This window comes from Eutrema salsugineum, unplaced genomic scaffold (assembly GCF_000478725.1).
Source record: "Eutrema salsugineum unplaced genomic scaffold, Eutsalg1_0 scaffold_17, whole genome shotgun sequence".
Taxonomy (NCBI): domain Eukaryota; kingdom Viridiplantae; phylum Streptophyta; class Magnoliopsida; order Brassicales; family Brassicaceae; genus Eutrema; species Eutrema salsugineum.
The window spans coordinates 1676076-1696376 of NW_006256852.1; the positions used below are offsets into that span (position 1 = coordinate 1676076).

Below are 20301 nucleotides of genomic sequence, written 5' to 3' on the forward strand. Positions count from 1 at the left end.
TTTTAATGGAGCTTGGAAATCTCAAATTTGTCCTTGTAATTTTGGAAGAAGTAAATTATAACAGAAAATTGAAAAATTGGCCAGTCATAGATAAGCAGAGATAAACCAATCAAGAGCGGCGAAACAAAAATTCGTCCAATGAGATATAAGCATGAGTAGCCAATCAGAAGCGAGCTTCTCAAATTTTAACCAATCAGGAGCGTGTCGACATTTTTTAGGCGCCAAAAATTTAGCCAATCAGAACAGGCTTTGTCTTCTTGTCGGGGACCGGGTTGAAAGAGAAACCATTTTTGACCAGCTCGCTCGCTTCACCCCAGCGATCGCTAGAGAACGAATTCTCAGAACTCGAATCCTTCTTGACATTTTGCTGCACTCATCCCTCATCGAAGCTTAATCGAGGTAATTGACATTTCGTTGGATATTCTTTTTTTATTTCGTTATTGGAAAATCGTTGCCTTAGTACCACGATTGGGATTAAATTCGATTATTGAATAGGCAATGATATACTATGGAAATGGTAATTGATTGCTAATCGACTGGGTATTTATTGGATTGGAGTTTTAGATGTTGTAAATCGAGTTAGATTAGAGTTTCTCCACGAGTTGACAATTAGATCTAATTAAATGAGAGAGAAAGAGTTACAATTGGTATTACCTGTGTATAACTGGAAACAAATGGAAACATTTTTTATGCGGTTGAGTATGGAATATGTGTTATTTTTTCAGGTGATAATGATAACGAACCTATTTTTTGATTACGGGGGATATTATTCAACTTCGGAGGATAAATGGATTTCATCTCCAGCGTCCATGTATGCTAGAATGTTTAAGTCATCAAGTTTGGAGGAGATTACTTATTCTGATTTAGTGAAAAAGATATGCACGAAGGTTGGGATTGTTGAATCTTCGAGTAAGTTGATACTGAGTTACATTCCGGTACTAGTGCAAACTCAGAAACAATTTTATATTTCGAATGATGATGACCTAGCTGCGTTTCTGACCTCACTAGATAAAGAGGGACGCAAAAGTATTATTAATGTAGAGGTCATCAAAGGTGTTAAAGTTGGAGAGGGATTTTCCAGAGTTGAGAGGGTAAGTTCAGTTGGTATAAATTATGGGGGGTTGCGTTTAGGTAATGGTGGATCAAATAATGGTGTACTTTCTATTTACACACGCAACTGTTCAGCAGGACAACATCACGTGAATGTCCCATTGATAGAGGAAGTTGACGGTGATGAGGGAAAAAATGGTGATGATGTTACACGTGATGGAGAAGATGGTGATGATGTTACACGTGACAATTGAAAAGATGGTGATGATGTTTCCCGTGAAAATGCTGATGGAGTAGATGATGATGCTAAAGCCAAGTTTGATAACGAGGAGGAGGAATACATAGGGTTTGATTTTGATTATGGTCCCCTTCCTGAAGTTGTAGAAACACAACATTTTGAATGGGAAGATGGTATGAATCTGAGAGTGGGGCAACAATTTGCATGTAAACAAGATTTGATAGATTTAGTGTATAGAGCTTCACATCAATATTGTTTTGGTCTGACTATAAAGAATTCAGATAAGAGGCGATATGTCGTGAAATGCGGTGAAACAGGTTGTAATTGGTATTTACGAGCTTGGAAGGATGCGAATACACCCTATTTTTCTATAACAGTATACCGGAAGATGCATACTTGTTCTCGGGCCAGTGCGAGTACAAACAACAAACAAAGGAAAGTAAGGATTAGTTGCATCTATTGTTAAGGAGTTGTATCCAGGTCGATTAGATACACCAACTCCTCACGCTGTCATGCTTTTGGTTAAACAAAACTCTTCTGTGAGTGTGTCATACTCCACCGCATGGAGAGGAGTACATCAAGCTAAATCTCTGGTTCGTGGTTATCCTGCAGACAGCTATAGAGATCTGTACTCGTATTTGTATATGCTACAAAAGGTGAATCCAGGTAGAAAACAAAAGGTGTTACTGGACGATTAAGGAAGATTCAAGTACTTATTTGTCGCTTTGGGAGCTTGCCTTGAAGGGTTTGTAGCTATGAGAAAAGTGGTAGTTGTTGATGCAACTTTTTTGAAAGCCGGAATGGATTGTCAGCTAGTCTTAGATGCTTGTCAGGATGGTAATCGTCACCATTATCCGATTGCTTTTGGAGGTATTGATTCAGAAAAAAATGATAGTTGGGAGTGGTTTTTCAGGCAGTTAAAAACGGTTATATCCGATAGTCCTGAGTTGGTTATTGTTTCGGACAGAAATTTATGCCTCATTAACGCAGTAGCTGAGGTGTACACGGAAGCTAAACATGAGTATTGCACCTGGCATCTTTCACAGAATGTGAAAATGCAAGTTTCAAGGGATAAAAAAATAGTTGCAGATACATTCATGGAGTGCGCAAGACAGTATACAGAGGCCGAGTTTCTTGATCATTATTCTAGGATGGCATTAAAGTATCCTGCTGTGACCAATTATCTAGAAAGGTGTGTAGAAGTATCGAAATGGGCCAAGTGCTATTTTCCAGCAGAGAGGTACAATTTAGATACTAGTACTTGAATAGTGTGTTTAAAGATGCAAGGATGCTGCCATTATTACCTATGATAGATGCGATTGTTGACAAGTTGTGTGAATGGTTTAACAAGCATAAGAACGAGGCTGCTTCAACGCCACCAGGACGCAAACTGGTTGCCTTTGTGCACAGTAGATGTGCTGATTTTAAGAAGCTAGGTGTCACCGAGTTAAACATCATTCAGATTGAATACAACGTGCTTGGATTCGATGGGATTAATTACACGGTGAGCTTGAAAAATAAAACTTGCTCGTGCAAGCTTTTTGATATAGACAAGTATCCATCTGTCCATGCCTTAGCCGCATTAGAAGCTTACATGAAGCGGCCAGACAGAATTGGATATAAACGTGGAGGACTTGTGTTCGATGTATTATTTAACCGAGCAGTGGGTTTTTGCTTATAACAGAACCATCTATCCTGTTCCACATAAGTCACAATGGGTTGTCCCCGATGATGTTAAGAAATTGAGCGCTTTGGCCCCGGTTTACAAGCCAAAAAGGGGGACAAAACAGCAGAAAAGGCATCCATCCGTTGGAGAGCGTCGACCGAAGTCGAAGAGGACGAAAACGAGTAATAAGCGTCGGTCGGAATCGTACAAATTTATAGCTATTTTATTGGAGGTGAAAACGCTGGAAGTGAAAATGCTGGAGGTGAAAATGGTGGAAGTGAAAATGCTGGAGGTGAAAATGGTGGAAGTGAAAATGCTGGAGGTGAAAATGCTAGAAGTGAAAATGCTGGAGGTGAAAATGCTGGAAGTGAAAATGTTGGAGGTGAAAATGCAGGAGGTGAAAATGCTGGAGGAGATGTCTCGGGTGATAACGTGGTTTAGTTTGGAAAATGGAGAGATATGTTGTGATTGTATTACTCGGAAATACTTAGTACAACTATCTTTGGATGATTTATGGTTTATGTTGTGGTTGTATTACTCGGAAATACTTGATGCGGTCAATATCTTCAAACGACGTCTCGTTTGAGTTAATGCGGTCAATATCTTCAAACAATGTCTCGTTTCCCCCAAACGTGATAAAGCTGATTGTTATTTAACGTAGACCCAAAGAGTTTCTGAAACAGAATCTCATTCATCTACTATGGCTAGGCAAAGCGGGTTTTCTGATTTGCCCATAGAGATGAAAAACGAAATACTAAAGAAGGTAGTCAGTTCTAGCACTCGCGATCACTGTAGGGCTTTAGTGGCAAGTGAGAATTTTTACCAGATCTCCAAGGATCCAATCTTCCTTCGGACCGTGGATTTGCTAAGCGTGCCCACACCTTGGTTTTTTGATATGGCATGGATGAGAATGTTCAAGGACTGATGTTTGGCAGAAGGTAATCCTACAGCTCTATTTGAAAGAGGTCTTTCAATTTTTTTCTATGACCATGATATAGAGGCAGGGATGGCAATGCTTAAGGCGTCATCGGAAGCGGGATTCTCGTTGGCAAAATATTGCCACCAAATGCTTGTCGTCATCATGTCCGGATGCGATGTAAGCTTAACATATGTCCTAGATTTTATACGGGCGAAATCAGAAGAAATGCGATTACAAATTGAAAGAGCAAGCCCTAGAGAACCCCTGTATGTCACTCCAGCACAGTTTGGAGAGAGGATTACATTGGTGGTGGACAAAATTAATAACTTTCGTTGTTGAAGTGGAGACATTCACCCATTAATAATTATGAAGGGATATGCAGACGTGTCCTGATAACACCGGATTTTGGCCATTTTTATGGATCATTTTAATATCTTTTACAGGTGTTTTTACTCCATTTTCAAAGGTTTTCAAAGGATTTCTATGTTTCCGGATTTTAAAAGACTTTTCAGGTAATTTGGGATAAAGAGGCACAAAATGGAACAAAAAGACTATTTTGGATAAATGCAGACCGTCAGAACTCTCATGGAGAGACGAAGACCTTCTCACCGTCTGATCACCCTCAAAATTGGACAACTTATAGAAGAATCAACCAGCTTTCAAATGCACTTGGTTTGGAGACATTCCAACGGTTGGATCTCAAGATATTCCATTAGCCCCGGAGCCACGCGGAGTCGGCCAGCAACTCACGCGACCGCGGCCAACAAGCTATTTGCCGCGGTCAGAAGCCTCCCGACCGCGGCCAACAAGCCAATTGCCGCGGTCACAACACTCCCGACCGCGGCATTCAAGCTCCGACTTAAAGCCCACTTATCTGAAGCCCAAAGTCATTCCCAGCCTCAATTCCGGAACCCTAGAGACCATGGAGTATTGGAGGCTATAAATACATGTCATTTAGGTCGTTTTTAGAGGGAGCCATTCATACTTTACAGAAACCCTTTTCCTTTAGCCGTTTTTATGAGATTTTTGTAGAAGATTGTTCAAGTCCGAGTTCTTCAACAGAGAAGCTTTCTTTATCTCTTTTCTTTACTGTTTTTCATTACTTTTATTAAAACCAATGATGATGTCAAACTCAGCCATGTCTGAGTAGATCCCGAGTTGGGCTTAGGGTTCCCGAAAGGGGCTCTCATAATCGATTAAGACATCTAGGTTTATAGATCTGGAATTTCGACCTGTTCTCTGTTTATTCTTGTTCTTATTGCATGTATGCTTGATTGATCACCTAGTATCTGATCTAGATAGTTAGTGTTGCGAAAGTTTTCATTAAGTATCAGCCCTAGAATGAAACAGGCGATTTTTCCGTAGGAGTGGAAACCTACCTGCGGCGAGATCGTGAGTATTGACGAGTCTTGTGCAGCTCTTGCGTTCTCTCCCTTCCAGGGCCAGAGTGGAAACCTACTGGTCAGGGTTGCGAGAAACAGTTGGTTATGATCACGACAGTGACGTAGTCATACCGCCGTACTCTAGCTCTAGAACCCATATATTGTTATCCGTCAATCCCAATCTATCTACCTTAGTGTTAAAACCGATTATGATCCCTTAGAGTTCCCAAAAGCTCAGCGTTTTTAGCCATAGTTTACAATTCCATCGATTTTCACTTGCTTTCTTAGACCTGCATTTCGATTTCCTTAGTTCGTTATTTACTTGCTTTATTTACTTTTCATGCGATATTTTACTTGCCTTATTTTTGTTTAGTTCGATATTTTACTTATTCCATTTGCATTTCATTCGATTTTCTTTACTTGCTTTCTAGGATAGATTTATTTGCTTCCTTTTGCTTTAGTTTAATTCGTAAAAAAAACAACCAACCTTTAAAACCAATTTAGTCTAGACATAAAGTTAAAAACCGTAGAAGAATACCAGGCACACAAATCTCTGTGGATTCGATCCCTAAATACTACAACTGATCAGCTGTGCACTTGCGGCTTTCATTTGTTTTGTTAAGGGTAAAACTTGTTCCCTCACGCAGTTGACATGACATCAAGTTTTTGGCGCCATTGCCGGGGATTTGTTTCGTTGCCTTTTGCTATTTTTCTTGTTTTAACTTCTGTTCTAGACACCTGATCTCTAGTTCTTTCTTAAAGTTTTCCTGAACTATCTTTCCCTTCTTTTGCCTTTCTCTGAGTTGCATGAATACCAAGCGTAGACCTGCAGGAGACATTCCAATTCTAGACGAGATACACAGACACGAAAGAGAACTTCGAAGACTTAGACGAACACAAGGAATGGCCAACGACGACCAGCCTGGAGATCCTATTAATCGAAATTTGAATATGGACCAAGAAGGGTCCGAACATGGAGAAAACGAAGAGAATGATCACATAGAAGGTGATCATGCTCGACAAGATGGAGAGGAGGATGAGGTTCTTCCAAGAAACCACCAGAACCGAGAGAGAGAAGGACGTGAAGACCTTGATCCACCCATCAATGTAGCCGATGGTGACCACCCAGCAATGCAGCCAAATGAACGCATTCACCGCCCCATTCCGGCAGCAAATCAACACCGAAGACAAGCCAGGAACCATCGCATAGCTGACTTTGATGCACCTACTCAAAATTTTCAGAATCGATCTGCGATTCAAGTACCATTTCCAAACCGGAATGAGTTTGAAGTCAAGCCTCAAATCATCTCATTGGTGAAGCAAAACCAGTTCCATGGAGTTCCTTCTGAGCACCCAATGGACCATATCGAGCTTTTTGAAGAAATTTGCAGCATGATGAGAACAAACCAAGTTCCACCTGACTATTTAAAGTGTAAGTTTTTCCCTATTTCATTAGCAGATAAAGCTCACCGTTGGTTGAAGTCTTTGCCTGCAGGATCGATATACTAATTGGGAAGAATGTAGAACTGCTTTCCTAAACCACTTCTACACTAAGTCAAGGTCGAACAATTTGAGAACGAAGATCTCAACCTTTCAACAAGGGCCAACTGAATCTTTCAATGAAGCTTGGGAACATTTTAAGGAGTATGAACGTGATTGCCCTCATCATGGATTTCATGGATCAAGCCTGCTGAGCACATTTTATCGAGGTTTGCAACCAAAATACAAACTTTCACTTGATACAGCTAGCAATGGAGATTTTGGGCAAAAGACGATAACCCAAGGAAGAGCCCTCATCGAAAATTTTGCTCAAGCCAATAGCAATGATTGTCCTGAATATGATCGATCGATGAAGCAAGCCGGAACAGACAACAAGGAGATAACCGAGTTGAAGAACATGGTGAGCCAGCTTCTGAAGAGCAACAATCGCCCGATCCATGCTTGTGAAACCAACAATGGCGCAGAAGAGGAAGGGCCTAGTGATATCGATCACATTAATCAAGCATTTCAAGAAGAAGATGTGAACTACGTAGGAGCACTGGTGCCATACCAAAATTGCTCCAACAACAACTTCAACAACAACTTCCGGAGTGCAAATTACAACATTCTCTCTTACCGCAATCCAAATGTGGAGAACCCTCAAGATCAGTACTACCCACCTCAGCAAAAATCATTCCAAAACAAGTTTCAAGGTGGAAACTTTGGAGGAATAGTACCATATCAACCGCGACAGCCATATAACTACCAAGGTACGGGTTTCAACAATCAATTTGTACAACAGCAGGGAGTCACGACGAACTAGCTAGCTTCACAAATCGGTAGACTTGAACAGTCAATCCAACAGCTCGTTATGACGAACGAAAAAGCATCTAAAGACGTGAACGTGAAAGTGGACTGCATGTACAATGATCTGAATGGTAAGTTTGAATCTTTATCTTCGCACGTAAAGAAGTTAGATGTGCAAGTCGCCCAAACAGCTGACTCTATGAAGAGGCAAAGTGGAGTTCTTCCAGGAAGAGTTGAAGATAACCCTAAGAAGTTTTGCAACGCCATAACAACATTGCCCGAAGAAGAGTCCTGAACCGATGGAAAGAAAGAAGAAACCCCAATCTTTGTACCACTGTACAAGGATATCGATCCCAAGCAGCCACCGTTTAAGGTACCTGAACGATCACCGTTTCAAAGGCTTACCAAAGCCGATGATCCGGGACGTTTTGTTTTCCAGTGTTTCATTTCAGGAATCAAGTTTACAGACTGTTTGTGCGATTCCGGAGCCAATGTCAACATCATGTCTAAGACATTTGCCGAAAAATTGGGCATAAAAACCTTAAAGACATCGACGGTTAAGGTTATCTTTGGAGATTCATCTCAAAAAGATACTGAAGGGGCGATTCATGATCTACAAGTTCTAGTGGGAGATAAGATTGTTCCAGCAGATTTCCAAGTCCTGGAGATGGATAAAGACAAGGAGAGGCCACTCATTTTCTGGAGACCATTCCTAGCTACAGTAGGAGCAATAATCGATCACGCAAACCGGCATGCTGTTTTCCTCAATGTGGACAGAAAAAGGTACTATCCTACTATCTTAGATGAATTTCCAAGTAAAGGAAACAGGCCAAAAGAGAAAGAAAAGGAGAAGCCGAAAGCTTTTGCAAAGATCAAGATCATCATTCCACCGGACGCAACAGAAACTAGTGAGGATCAAATACAGGAGCTGATCGAAAACACAAAAAGGGTTCTGAACAACATTAAAGTCCAAAAGAAGATTAAAGGTAAGAAGACTTCTCTTCAAGGAGAAGAAGTAAAACCTCCACCAACCGGAAGTGATAAAGGCACATCAAGTGGAGTGCCATTCAAATCAGCCTGATTCCTCATGCTTACGTCGAGCTAAACGACTTAAAACAAAAGCGCTTAATGGGAGGCAACCCATTTAGGTACTCTTTCTTTTAATTTTATTTTCCCTTTTAGAGTTTATGGTTTCTTTTTCTTTTTAAGTATTAGGTATTTTATAAAACAAAAAAAAACATAAAAAAAAAATCAGAAAATTAGAAAAACCAATAAGGAAAAGGTAGGTCTTTAGCTGCTCGGCCCGGCAAAGACGAGAAGATTGGACAATAGGCCGCAGGAGGAAGACCCGCGGTCGCAACAGACCTGACCGCGGCCAAGGGTGCATCGACCGCGGCACCGTGAATGTGACCGCGGCCGAGCCTTCAGCCACCGCGGTCGCGTGTCTCCTGACCGCGGCCGTTGGTCGTTGAGATAAATCCGCGGATTTCTGCCGCTTCCCGGTTTTGCCTGGTGATTCCAGGTATTTCCCGAAATGTTCCTGGTAAAACCCAAAAAGATCCTCCGTAAGTTTTAAATTTTCCTAATGTGCAAACAAGAAAAGGTAAGTTCCCGTAGACTTAAAAATTTCCAGAAATTTTCCGTTTTTGTTTCAAAAACGCTTTTTAAAGAAAAGAAACAAACTTTTTGGATCAAAACTCTTTCTTCTCTTCTCTTCCAAAAGACTTAGAGATTTAGGAGAAAGAACACATTTTTCAATTCTTAAGCTTTTTAAGAGATTTTTGGCTCAAACCTCACTCTTTTTCGAAGCTGATTTCAATTCTGCCATCAATTCTCTCTTTCCAGCAAGGTATGAACCTCAAACTCACCATTCTTACTCGATTTTGAATTTAGGGTTTTCTTTAAAAACCCAAATCTTGGTCTATGGATGGTGGAAATAGCTTAAGAATGATAGATTATTCATTTAGGTTATCTAAAATCGATTTTAGCACCTAGCTTAAGAGGAATTGAGATTTTTGAAATTTGGATTCTACATGCTTCATAAAAATCGAATTTGGTACAGCAAAATTGATGAATTTGATTTAGTCTTGTGTGATTAGTGATTAGTATTGGGTAATCTCTAGAATTCACATGGAAATTGCTCATAAAAACCGATTTTTAGAAGATTTCTATGTTGAGAACATCAAAAATCCGAATTTAGTCATGAACTACTTGATTTCTCTGATTTAATATCAATTTTGTTTGCTAATAGTTTTAATTAATCTCTTTATACTAGTATTAGTATAACAGATCTTAATGTGTTAAAATTAGCACCCAAATTCACTCTTTTTCCAAGAAACATTTCATTTTGCAGAAAATGGATGAAACCAGATCCCGAAGGAGCCGTCGAACTGGTGGCAGCTCCGATGACATTCCCGACGATGCTACTCTAGGAGAGTACATGCTGAACCAAGCCAGACCGAGAAGAAGAAGCTATGTGATGAGATTGCTCCAGCAATCAAGAGAAACACGAGCACCTCCCGAGCCACCACAGATTCGATACATTGGGAGGGAGACAAACCCGAGAGTGGACTACGCAAGGCGTTTCAAGAAGCTGAACATCAAACCCACGCCTTGCATTGATTATCATACACTCGAGATGCTTGGAATCAAAGAGGATGTGATCTGGTACATCGATGCACTTAAACTGAGACCCTACTTGGAGCTGAACCTTCCGACTTATCCTGAGCTAGTCCGTGAGCTTTTAGCGACCGTTACACTCCACCACGCGAAGAGGAGGAACCCCAGAGCATCAGATGACATCTTGTCATTCTCTATCCGCGGACAGCCTTATTCTCTCACCATTTCCGAGGTTTGTGAAGCTCTTAAGCTTCCATACACTGATGGCATTTATCTTGAAGATGAACCTGATCTTAATCTGTGGAGAGAGATGGGTCATGGAGCCTATGATAGTGGGAGATCGAAGTCAGTCTTTCTTAGCCACCCAGCAGTGGGAGTTGTGCACAAACTCTTAGCACACACGATCTTCTCTAGAGCCAACATGGGAGGTGTCTTGAAGACTGAGCTCATTACACTTCAGATTCCGTTTATGGATGATCCACGACTTGCCTGCTTTGCCTGGATCATATCGCAGAATATGGTAAAGGTGAAGCATGATTTACATGGTTGCGATGACGCTACTCCAGCCTTCGGGAGTGCTATTACAGCGATACTACAGGCTGTAGGATTCGATTTCTCATCTGATGATCCACTTCCCGATGTCTGGTATGATCTACTTTATCTCTCTCGCGATCACACTATCTCTCGTGCCGCTTTCGATCCAGACAGGTTTGGTTACAAGTATTGCACTGGCACTGAGGAGCACCGAGTCCGCTTACCTTCAGCATCTATCCCGAGATTGAGAAACGGAGGACGCCCTCGATGGACTCCGGAATCCGATGATTTTCTGCCATCCGTACCTCGTCTACCATTCACCATTGGCCAGTACACAGTGGCCAAGGCGAGGCGTGATGCAGCTGCGGCCCGTGCTCATTTTCAGCCATCCATTCCGACCGGCCACACCTCATCATCTACATCATCACACACTCATTCCGATCTGGAGCGCAGAGTTGAGAGACAGGGACGACGCTTTGAGCGCGTTGTCACCTTCTTACAGGAGCAGCACCAGTTCGCAGACGACACTTTGAAGGATGAGTGATTGATCAGCACTTCACTACCATCACGGTTCTATCATCATTTTCTTTTCTTTTATCTTATTTTATCTTATTTTGCTTTTATTCACCATCTTTTCACCAACTTTTTCACAATGGGGACAGTGTGATTTAAGTCTGGGGGAGGATGTCTATCCGTACTAATTATTTTCCTGCCTTTGCTTTTAAATTTCAAGTACTTTTTAAATTTTAATATGTAACCTATTCGACATTAAGTATTTTTCAGGAATGTTTGACGCAAAACTATGATGATTTAGACCTGCACACTTCTACACTATGCATGATAGCTCATTTGTGGTTAGCACTAGTCTAGGCGGTAGCTAGAGTACTTGCACTACGAACTCCCACCAGAGGACTTCTATTCATGAAGATTCTTTCTAACAGGATATACTAGCTCATTTTATTTGGACTTAATATTGATATCTAATTTTCTCATCATTGATTTTAGGCAGGCATCGACATACACATCTAGGACGTCTTTTACCCTCACTTTTACCACTCTTTGTCGTCCTAGATGACCAATTTATCTTTATCTGGTACCACACCCTAAACCCAAAACCTTTATTTTCAATCCTCATGCATTCTCTCTTTAGTTTATATCAGCAGATATGTGCAAAAACGTCGGAGAGAAGAGGAGCGACGCAGTTTTCAGTCACTCGCAAAAGAGACTGAATGGAATTGGGAAGGAAGAGTATCAGAAACATAATAAAGCTTTACAAGACAGATATTAACTGGTAAATTCGTGCTCTCTAAGACTCTATATCTAAAGGTGCGTGAAAAGAGAAAGGAAAACAAAAAGCCTAATGAGTCTTAGATTGTCGAAATTTGTGGAGCAATGAGCAACCACTATTCGTTTAAGGAGCTATTGTTTTGAAAGATTTACAAAAATCTAAGTCTGGGGGAGTTTGGAGAGAACTTGAGGAAGAAGACCATGAATCTATGTCAAGAAGAAAGTGACTGAAAACTGTGGATACCAACAGCTTCACTCTCTCTTGCGGTTTTGCATAATGTCCTGCATCCTCCAGATCTTCAGGTAACCCTTAAACACTTTAAGCCATACCCCCAAAATAATCCTTCTTTACACCTAGCCTAGATTGCCTTGCCTAGATTTTCTTTGATGAGAACCACCGAGATTTTTAATGAATGTTAAGAGCTAGTTGACTGGAAGTTAGATCTTAGTGCATAGATTTCTGCATGACGGATTAACGGACTAGTTATGCCTGTATTGCTAGTGAGAATTTTCTAGGCTATTCCCGATTGATGCATACTGATTGATATTGGTCTAGAAGTTTGGTCTCTGAGATTTTGTTTAGTTCCTGCGTTTTCAAACCTCTCGCCGAGATTTAGCCTTTGTTTTGTTTGAGGACAAACAAAAGACTAAGTCTGGGGGAGTTGATAACACCGGATTTTGGCCATTTTTATGGATCATTTTAATATCTTTTACAGGTGTTTTTACTCCATTTTCAAAGGTTTTCAAAGGATTTCTATGTTTCCGGATTTTAAAAGACTTTTCAGGTAATTTGGGATAAAGAGGCACAAAATGGAACAAAAAGACTATTTTGGATAAATGCAGACCGTCAGAACTCTCATGGAGAGACGAAGACCTTCTCACCGTCTGATCACCCTCAAAATTGGACAACTTATAGAAGAATCAACCATCTTTCAAATGCACTTGGTTAGGAGATATTCCAACGGTTGGATCTCAAGATATTCCATTAGCCCCGGAGCCACGCGGAGTCGGCCAGCAACTCACGCGACCGCGGCCAACAAGCTATTTGCCGCGGTCAGAAGCCTCCCGACCGCGGCCAACAAGCCAATTGCCGCAGTCACAACACTCCCGACCCCGGCATTCAAGCTCCGACTTAAAGCCCACTTATCTGAAGCCCAAAGTCATTCCCCGCCTCAATTCCGGAACCCTAGAGACCATGGAGTATTGGAGACTATAAATACATGTCATTTAGGTCGTTTTTAGAGGGAGCCATTCATACTTTACAGAAACCCTTTTCCTTTAGCCGTTTTTATGAGATTTTTGTAGAAGATTGTTCAAGTCCGAGTTCTTCAACAGAGAAGCTTTCTTTATCTCTTTTCTTTACTGTTATTCATTACTTTTATTAAAACCAATGATGATGTCGAACTCAGCCATGTCTGAGTAGATCCCGAGTTGGGCTTAGGGTTCCCGAAAGGGGCTCTCATAATCGATTAAGACATCTAGGTTTATAGATCTGGGATTTCGACCTGTTCTCTGTTTATTCTTGTTCTTATTGCATGTATGCTTGATTGATCACCTAGTATCTGATCTAGATAGTTAGTGTTGCGAAAGTTTTCATTAAGTATCAGCCCTAGAATGAAACAGGCGATTTTTCCGTAGGAGTGGAAACCTACCTGCGGCGAGATCGTGAGTATTGACGAGTCTTGTGCAGCTCTTGCGTTCTCTCCCTTCCAGGGCCAGAGTGGAAACCTACTGGTCAGGGTTGCGAGAAACAGTTGGTTATGATCACGACAGTGACGTAGTCATACCGCCGTACTCTAGCTCTAGAACCCATATATTGTTATCCGTCAATCCCAATCTATCTACCTTAGTGTTTAAACCGATTATGTCCCTTAGAGTTCCCAAAAGCTCAGCGTTTTTAGCCATAGTTTACAATTCCATCGATTTTTACTTGCTTTCTTAGACCTGCATTTCAATTTTCTTAGTCGTTATTTACTTGATTTATTTACTTTTCATGCGATATTTTACTTGCCTTATTTTTTTTTAGTTCGATATTTTACTTATTCCATTTGCATTTCATTCGATTTTCTTTACTTGCTTTCTGGGATCGATTTATTTGCTTGCTTTTGCTTTAGTTTAATTCGCAAGAAAAACAACCAACCTTTAAAACCAATTTAGTCTAGACATAAAGTTAAAAACCGTAGAAGAATACCAGGCACACAAATCTCTGTGGATTCGATCCCTAAATACTACAACTGATCAGCTGTGCACTTGCGGCTTTCATGTGTTTTGTTAAGGGTAAAACTTGTTCCCTCATGCAGTTGACACGACATCATGCCCCCCTGATTGGTGCGATTCTTGCCAAAAGACAATGGAGGCGGCAAAATTCTTGTTGGATATTAGAAATCGCTTCTTGAAAGAGTAGCCAACTTGATCCATCCGAGTGAAAATTTGTTTTTATTTTATTTAAGTATTACTCGTATAACTTTGTAAAACAACGTATTATTTTCTCTCCCTAGTCTTTTGTTCAAAGTTCAAAGTTCTCTTTCTCGTTCAAAGTTCAAAGTTCTCTTTCTCGTGTATGTAAAGAGTAAAAGTACATCGTATCAAGAGGATATAATATGAGTTATTCTCAAAAAGTCAGAGAATGTTTCTCGGGAAACGGAAAAAGTTATTCTCAAAAAGTAAAAACAAAGTAAAAGGGAGATAAAGAAGAAAAAACTAAGGACAGATAGTGGGCCCGTCTCAGAGCAACGTCGTTTAGTAAGATGTAAACCACCCATTAAACCACCCGTAAACCAAAAGAATTTGATAATGTGACTCTAACGAAATTTGACCACAAAATGAGTCAGTCTATGCAAATTTGTTCGTGGTCAAGCTACTATTTTAAAGGAACTACGGAGTAGTGTTTTAAAAATTTTAAATGATATAGACATTACACGAGAACGTTTGTTTATAGCTTTTATAACCTATGATGAAGCGTATAACCGAAAGTTTTTCATTTTAATATAAGTATTTGATTGCGAGCAAAAGCGGGGTGAGTTGTTTTCGTTTTACTAAGCTTCAAGTTTTAAGTTTATAACCCCTAAATATCTGCAAGTGCACAGATATGCGCTGTAGTACTTAGGATATCGATCCACGGAGACTTAGTTGTTTCAGTATGAATTCACTTCAATGCTTAAATCAGACTAGAACTAAACGATTTGGGTTTTGGTTTTGGGTTTTGGTTGTCACTAAATCTAAACTAGAAAGCAAGTAAAAAGCAATTGAAAGAAAACGAAAGCAAGTAAAAGCAAGTAGTAAGCGACTAAACAAGAGGCGAATGGAAGCAAAGAACAAGCGAATAAAAAGCAAATAAATCAAAGGTTGTAAACAATTAAAGACAAACGTTGGGGCTCAAGGGGTTTCACAGGGGTTTCACAGGGGTTTCACAGGGGTTTCACAGGGATTCATGGTCTAAGCTATGTCGATTTTAAACAAGTGATAAAGGTAATCAACTATGTATGTTCTAGAACTCGAGGCACGAAAGTATGAATAGCCTAATTTCGCAGCACTAAACAACTATCTCTCGCAACCCTGATCAGTAGGTTTCCACTCTGATCCTGGAACGGAGAAGATGCAATAACAGAACAAGACTCATCAACATTCACAACTCAACTACAGGTAGGTTTCCACTCCTATAGAATAATTGCTCGTTTCACCCTAGTTCAGACAATCAATGAAAGCTTTCGCAACATATCATATCAGATCGGCTTCTAAGTGGCCAGCAAAGAATCACGCAGTAAGATTAAAGGCAAACGAAGAACATCTAGAAGATTATAAATCCTAAATCTATCGATTCATAAGCAAAGACACACGAAATTCCCTTTGAAAAATCCCTTTAAACCCAACTGGGTAACTACTCAAACATATTATAACAAAGCATCATAAACGAAATTGAAAGTGCAGGAAATTAAAGAAAACAGGGAAGAAAAACGAAGAACAGAGGCGACGACGGAGGCGCGATGATGCTCTCCAGCGGCGGCTCCTTCTCCTTAAAACGGCGGCCTCCTCGCTAGGGTTCCACACGAACTCTCTCTCTCTCTCTCTCTCCTTTGTCTATTAGTTTCGGTCTCTCTTGGTCTCCCCTCTTTAGAATGACCTAAAGAGGATATTTATAGCTTTTGGAGTTGTCCTGGACACTTAGGGCTTCAAAAATAACGAAAGGAATTGATCTGGGCTTTAATTAAGTTGTCTGGAAACTGAACGACCAAGTTCCGCGGTCGCGGTGGCTCTACCCGCGGGAAAATAGGTGTTGGCCGCGGTCTCGGCACATGGCTCTCTTTCGGAACTGCATTTTCTGTCTTTCTTGGATCGGGAGTATCTGAAGATCTAACCGTTGGATTGTCTCCAAACCAAGTGAATTAGAAAGCTGGTTAGATCCTTTATGTTGTCTCAAATTTTGGGGGTGATCAGACGGTGAGAAGATCTTCATTGCTTGCCATACTTCTGGCGGTCTGCATTTATCCAAAATTGTTCATTTGTTCCAAATTGCATATCTTTTGTCCAAGTTTCCTGTAAAGTCTTTTGAAACTCTAAAACATTGAAAATAATTTAAAAACATTGAAAACAGAGTTAAAACACCTGCATAAGACATAATTATGATCCATAAAAGTGGTCAAAATACGGTGTTATCAGTATTACTTATAATACTGTAAAACATAAGATGGACAACTACGTGGATGATGAGTATAACTAGAATTATCAGTCCAATGACGTTCAGCAAACCCAGTTAATATAAACACTCTAGTTTTGGTCAAGAAAACTTGGTATAACTACGCTCTAGTTATAATGTTTAGTACGGTCATTTGTTGTTCTGTCGACCACAAATAGTTGTGAACAAGCCAAGAAGCAAGAGCGAAAAAGTTGTGAAAAAGAAAAGTGAAAGTAGTACTTTTAGGTCAGAGAATGTCGTGTAAAAGTTAAAAACATGATGAAATGTTCGTCGGAAGAAGAGAAAGGTGATCATGTGTCATGTAGAATATTATTATAATAATAGAAAATAAGATTAAAAGAGACCCGTTTCCAGGTGACGTCGTTTTGAAGAAGTTAACCAACCCTTAACCACCAATAGACCAATTTAAACCGATTTCATAATTTGGAGATGGCAAAATACGACCACGATAGTAATCAGTATTTTAAAATATGGTCGTTTTCATGCTAACACTTATCAGGGACTAGTAAACAGTGTTTTAAACTACTAAAAATAATGAAGAAATAATACGGATCTCACCACACCCGACACTTAAGTGTCAATCTCCTTCTAGTCACATTATCAAGCTTAGGACATCAATGATGAAAAGAATACGTATCAATTTTTTTCTCGAATTTTGTTTTATGAATAAGTTGATAATTTGCTTTTATAACCAATTATGAAACGTATTACCAGAATATATTCTTGACATTTCAGTATTACCGCGAATACGGTATATCCACCAAAAGTAACACTATGTGGATGATGTGTATAACTGGAAAACAAAGCACAACTACGTTTTAAATTCTCAGTTACAATAAACGACATGTGTTTTTACTTGAACACATGTCTTATTGGGTGGAACAAATAGACCCCATTACAATTATTTATTATTTCCCGGGTTTATCCACGAAACTCAAATTTATTTTTTTCCCCCAAAACATACATTTCCAATTTTGAGTTTCCCCCTCCCCCCAAAACAGACATTTCCAAATTTGAGTTTCTCCCCAACATCAAAATTCATTAAAATATCTGGGTTTACGTACAAATCACAACCAACACACAAAACACTCAGTTTTTTTTGCAAAATAACAATTTCTTGCAAGAATGCCAAGTCTCGGCTCGTCGTCCAACTCGGAGATTTCAAGCGGGAGCCCTCCACCCGAATTGTACGAAGATTCTCGAATCCTGCGATTCTGTTATTGTCATCGTAAACCATTCAGCAAATCTTCCCACACCGTTTTGGATCCGGGAAGAAGATTTTTCGCTTGCAATAAGGAATACGTAAGTTCAGCTGTTGATTGCTTTTAATTTTGTACCAAAAATATTTATACGGTTTATGTCTTGTAGAATCCCAGATGTCATCTCTTCAAGTGGTGTGATGAGGCGATGCTAGAAGAGATTGCAGATGTTCGGCATGATTTGACCGAGATGCAAGGCCGGAGTGGTTGGACTAGAACCATGGACCGGATTCACTCGACGGAGATTTCCCAGCTACAGGAATCGGTAAACAACCTGAAGGAGGAAATGGTTAAGGCAAGGAGGTCTCATGCTCTCCTTTATGAGATGGTGTGTGACTTGGTTTTGAACAAAATGGATAGGGAACTGGAACAGACGCGACGAAGTAAGATATTTAAGGAAGTTAAGGACATGGTTGTTCTATCTATTTAAGGAAGTATAGTTTCTTTAACTATCTACCTGTTCAAGTAGTTACGATTCATGGTTGTACTCAAGACTTACTCAATTTTCCGAAAAAACTTGTGGTTACACCAAATGATACTGAGTATTACATATTTTCGATTTTCGGGATTACATGTGGTTACACCAAATGATACCGAGTATTACATATTTTCGATTATCCGATAAACATGTGGTTATACCAAATGATACCGAGTATTACATATTTTTGATTATCCGATAAACATGTGGTTACACCAAACGATACCGAGTATTACATATTTTCGATTTTCAAAAATACATGTGGTTACACCAAATGATACCGAGTATTACAAATTTTCAATTATCCGATAAACATGTGGTTACACCAAATGATACCGAATATTACATATTTCGATTTTCAGAAATACATGTGGTTACACCAAACGATATCGAGTATTATATATTTCGATTTTCGGAAATACATGTGGTTACACCAATTGATACTGAGTATTAGGGTTTCCTTATTAGGGATTCCTTATGTATCAACTGAGATAATATAGTTGATAGAATAACACAAGAAATTTTAATAATATTTTTTTGTAAGTAAATATATTAGAGTCATAATTTTTAAATAATAAAATGTTTTACAACGGAAAATAGTAAAACATAAAATTTATTATTTTATTGTGAAAAACACCATGAATTAATTCATGGTGTGTGCCTCGGTCATCAGGCGGGCCTCCTTCTTGAACCGCTCCGGTTCCAAGACGCACATGCGTGCGATGTCTGCGAAGTAGTTGTCCTCTTCCTCGACCTTAGGGTAAAGCAGCATGTCATGGTGCGCTTGGAGGAGTTCCTTCACCGTCGTTCCAACCTTCCAGGTAGCGGTAACGAGTAGCGGATGGAAGACGCGGGGTTTGTCGGTGTTGGAGTGTAGAATCGGCGTCTTCCACGACACCATTGGTGGCTTGAAGGGGTAAGCCGGTGGGAAATGGATGGAGATGAAGAAGATGCCCCCTTCGTATGGATTACTAGGGGGGCCCAACAGCGTTGCTTGCCATTCGTAAATGTCTTCCACCACCGGCCCTGTACTGAACCCACTCGCCGGAAACCTCACCAACTCCCTCAGATGAGTCATGATCCACGCCTTAGGGGCCATTTTGAAGTGATAAAAAGAGCAACGATAGCACTAAATAGAGAGAAAAGGATTTAGAAGATAGATATGAGTGAGAGAGAGAGACCGAGTTATATTTATGGAAAGAGAAAGGAAAACCCTAGGGTGCAAGTCATATAATAAATACCCTTCAAAACCGTTCAGCTTTATCGTGCGGAGCAGTTAAAAGTCACATCTTTCTCTCCCCTAATAAACCCAAAAATATTTATTTACTTAATGTATTGGTAAAAATCAAATACAGTGTTGGTAGTTGTACCAGTCTTACGGCAGTTAGTGAAAGCATTAACAGCCGTAAGACTGGTACAACTACCAACACTAATGCAACGATTAAACACGCGGCGTGATTATCTTTTAGACAGTTATTATTATATATTTATTTATTTACTTTTACAGAGATAAATAAATGCGTCGTTCCCTCTTTCCTTGTTTTTCGTCCATACAACGCGTCTATACAATAAATAAATCATTTCACGTGAGTAAATGCTGAGTAGACAAATATCATCCTGGGAACAATGTCTATACACTAAAAATATTAGTAGTCTTCCCCACAAAACTTGAAATTCGTAAAAACTGAATATTATTGTCTACTCTATAAAAAGACACTTGAGATATTGTACTTCTAGAATTCTTCAAGTAGTCTCATCGTTTCTAACAATACATAAACAAAATGGAGAAATCAGATGGAAAAAAATATGATGAGAATGGTCTGCTAATCATCAACCCACCACCTTTGAACATGAGATTTGGTGTGGTGGAACCTAAGTCGCCACCTTCGC

At 39.9% G+C, this 20301-nt stretch overlaps 2 protein-coding genes and 1 non-coding gene across 3 annotated transcripts; 1 reads left to right on the plus strand and 2 right to left on the minus strand.

Moving 5' to 3' along the window:
* Window positions 1-6822: 6822 nt before the first annotated feature.
* On the minus strand, window positions 6823-6929 carry LOC112087686. The gene has a single exon (XR_002900231.1). It is a non-coding gene; the product is annotated as a small nucleolar RNA R71 (small nucleolar RNA).
* Window positions 6930-17799: 10870 nt separating this feature from the next.
* LOC112087619 (uncharacterized protein At4g04775-like) lies at window positions 17800-18363 on the plus strand. Its single transcript, XM_024157563.1, has 2 exons — window positions 17800-17976; window positions 18043-18363. The coding sequence occupies exons 1-2, from the start codon at window positions 17800-17802 to the stop codon at window positions 18361-18363; spliced, it is 498 nt and encodes a 165-aa protein (XP_024013331.1).
* Window positions 18364-19054: 691 nt separating this feature from the next.
* Window positions 19055-19510, minus strand: LOC18020537 (ubiquitin-conjugating enzyme E2 11). Its single transcript, XM_006403181.1, has one exon. The coding sequence runs from the start codon at window positions 19508-19510 to the stop codon at window positions 19055-19057; it is 456 nt and encodes a 151-aa protein (XP_006403244.1).
* Between the last annotated feature and the right edge of the window lie 791 nt (window positions 19511-20301).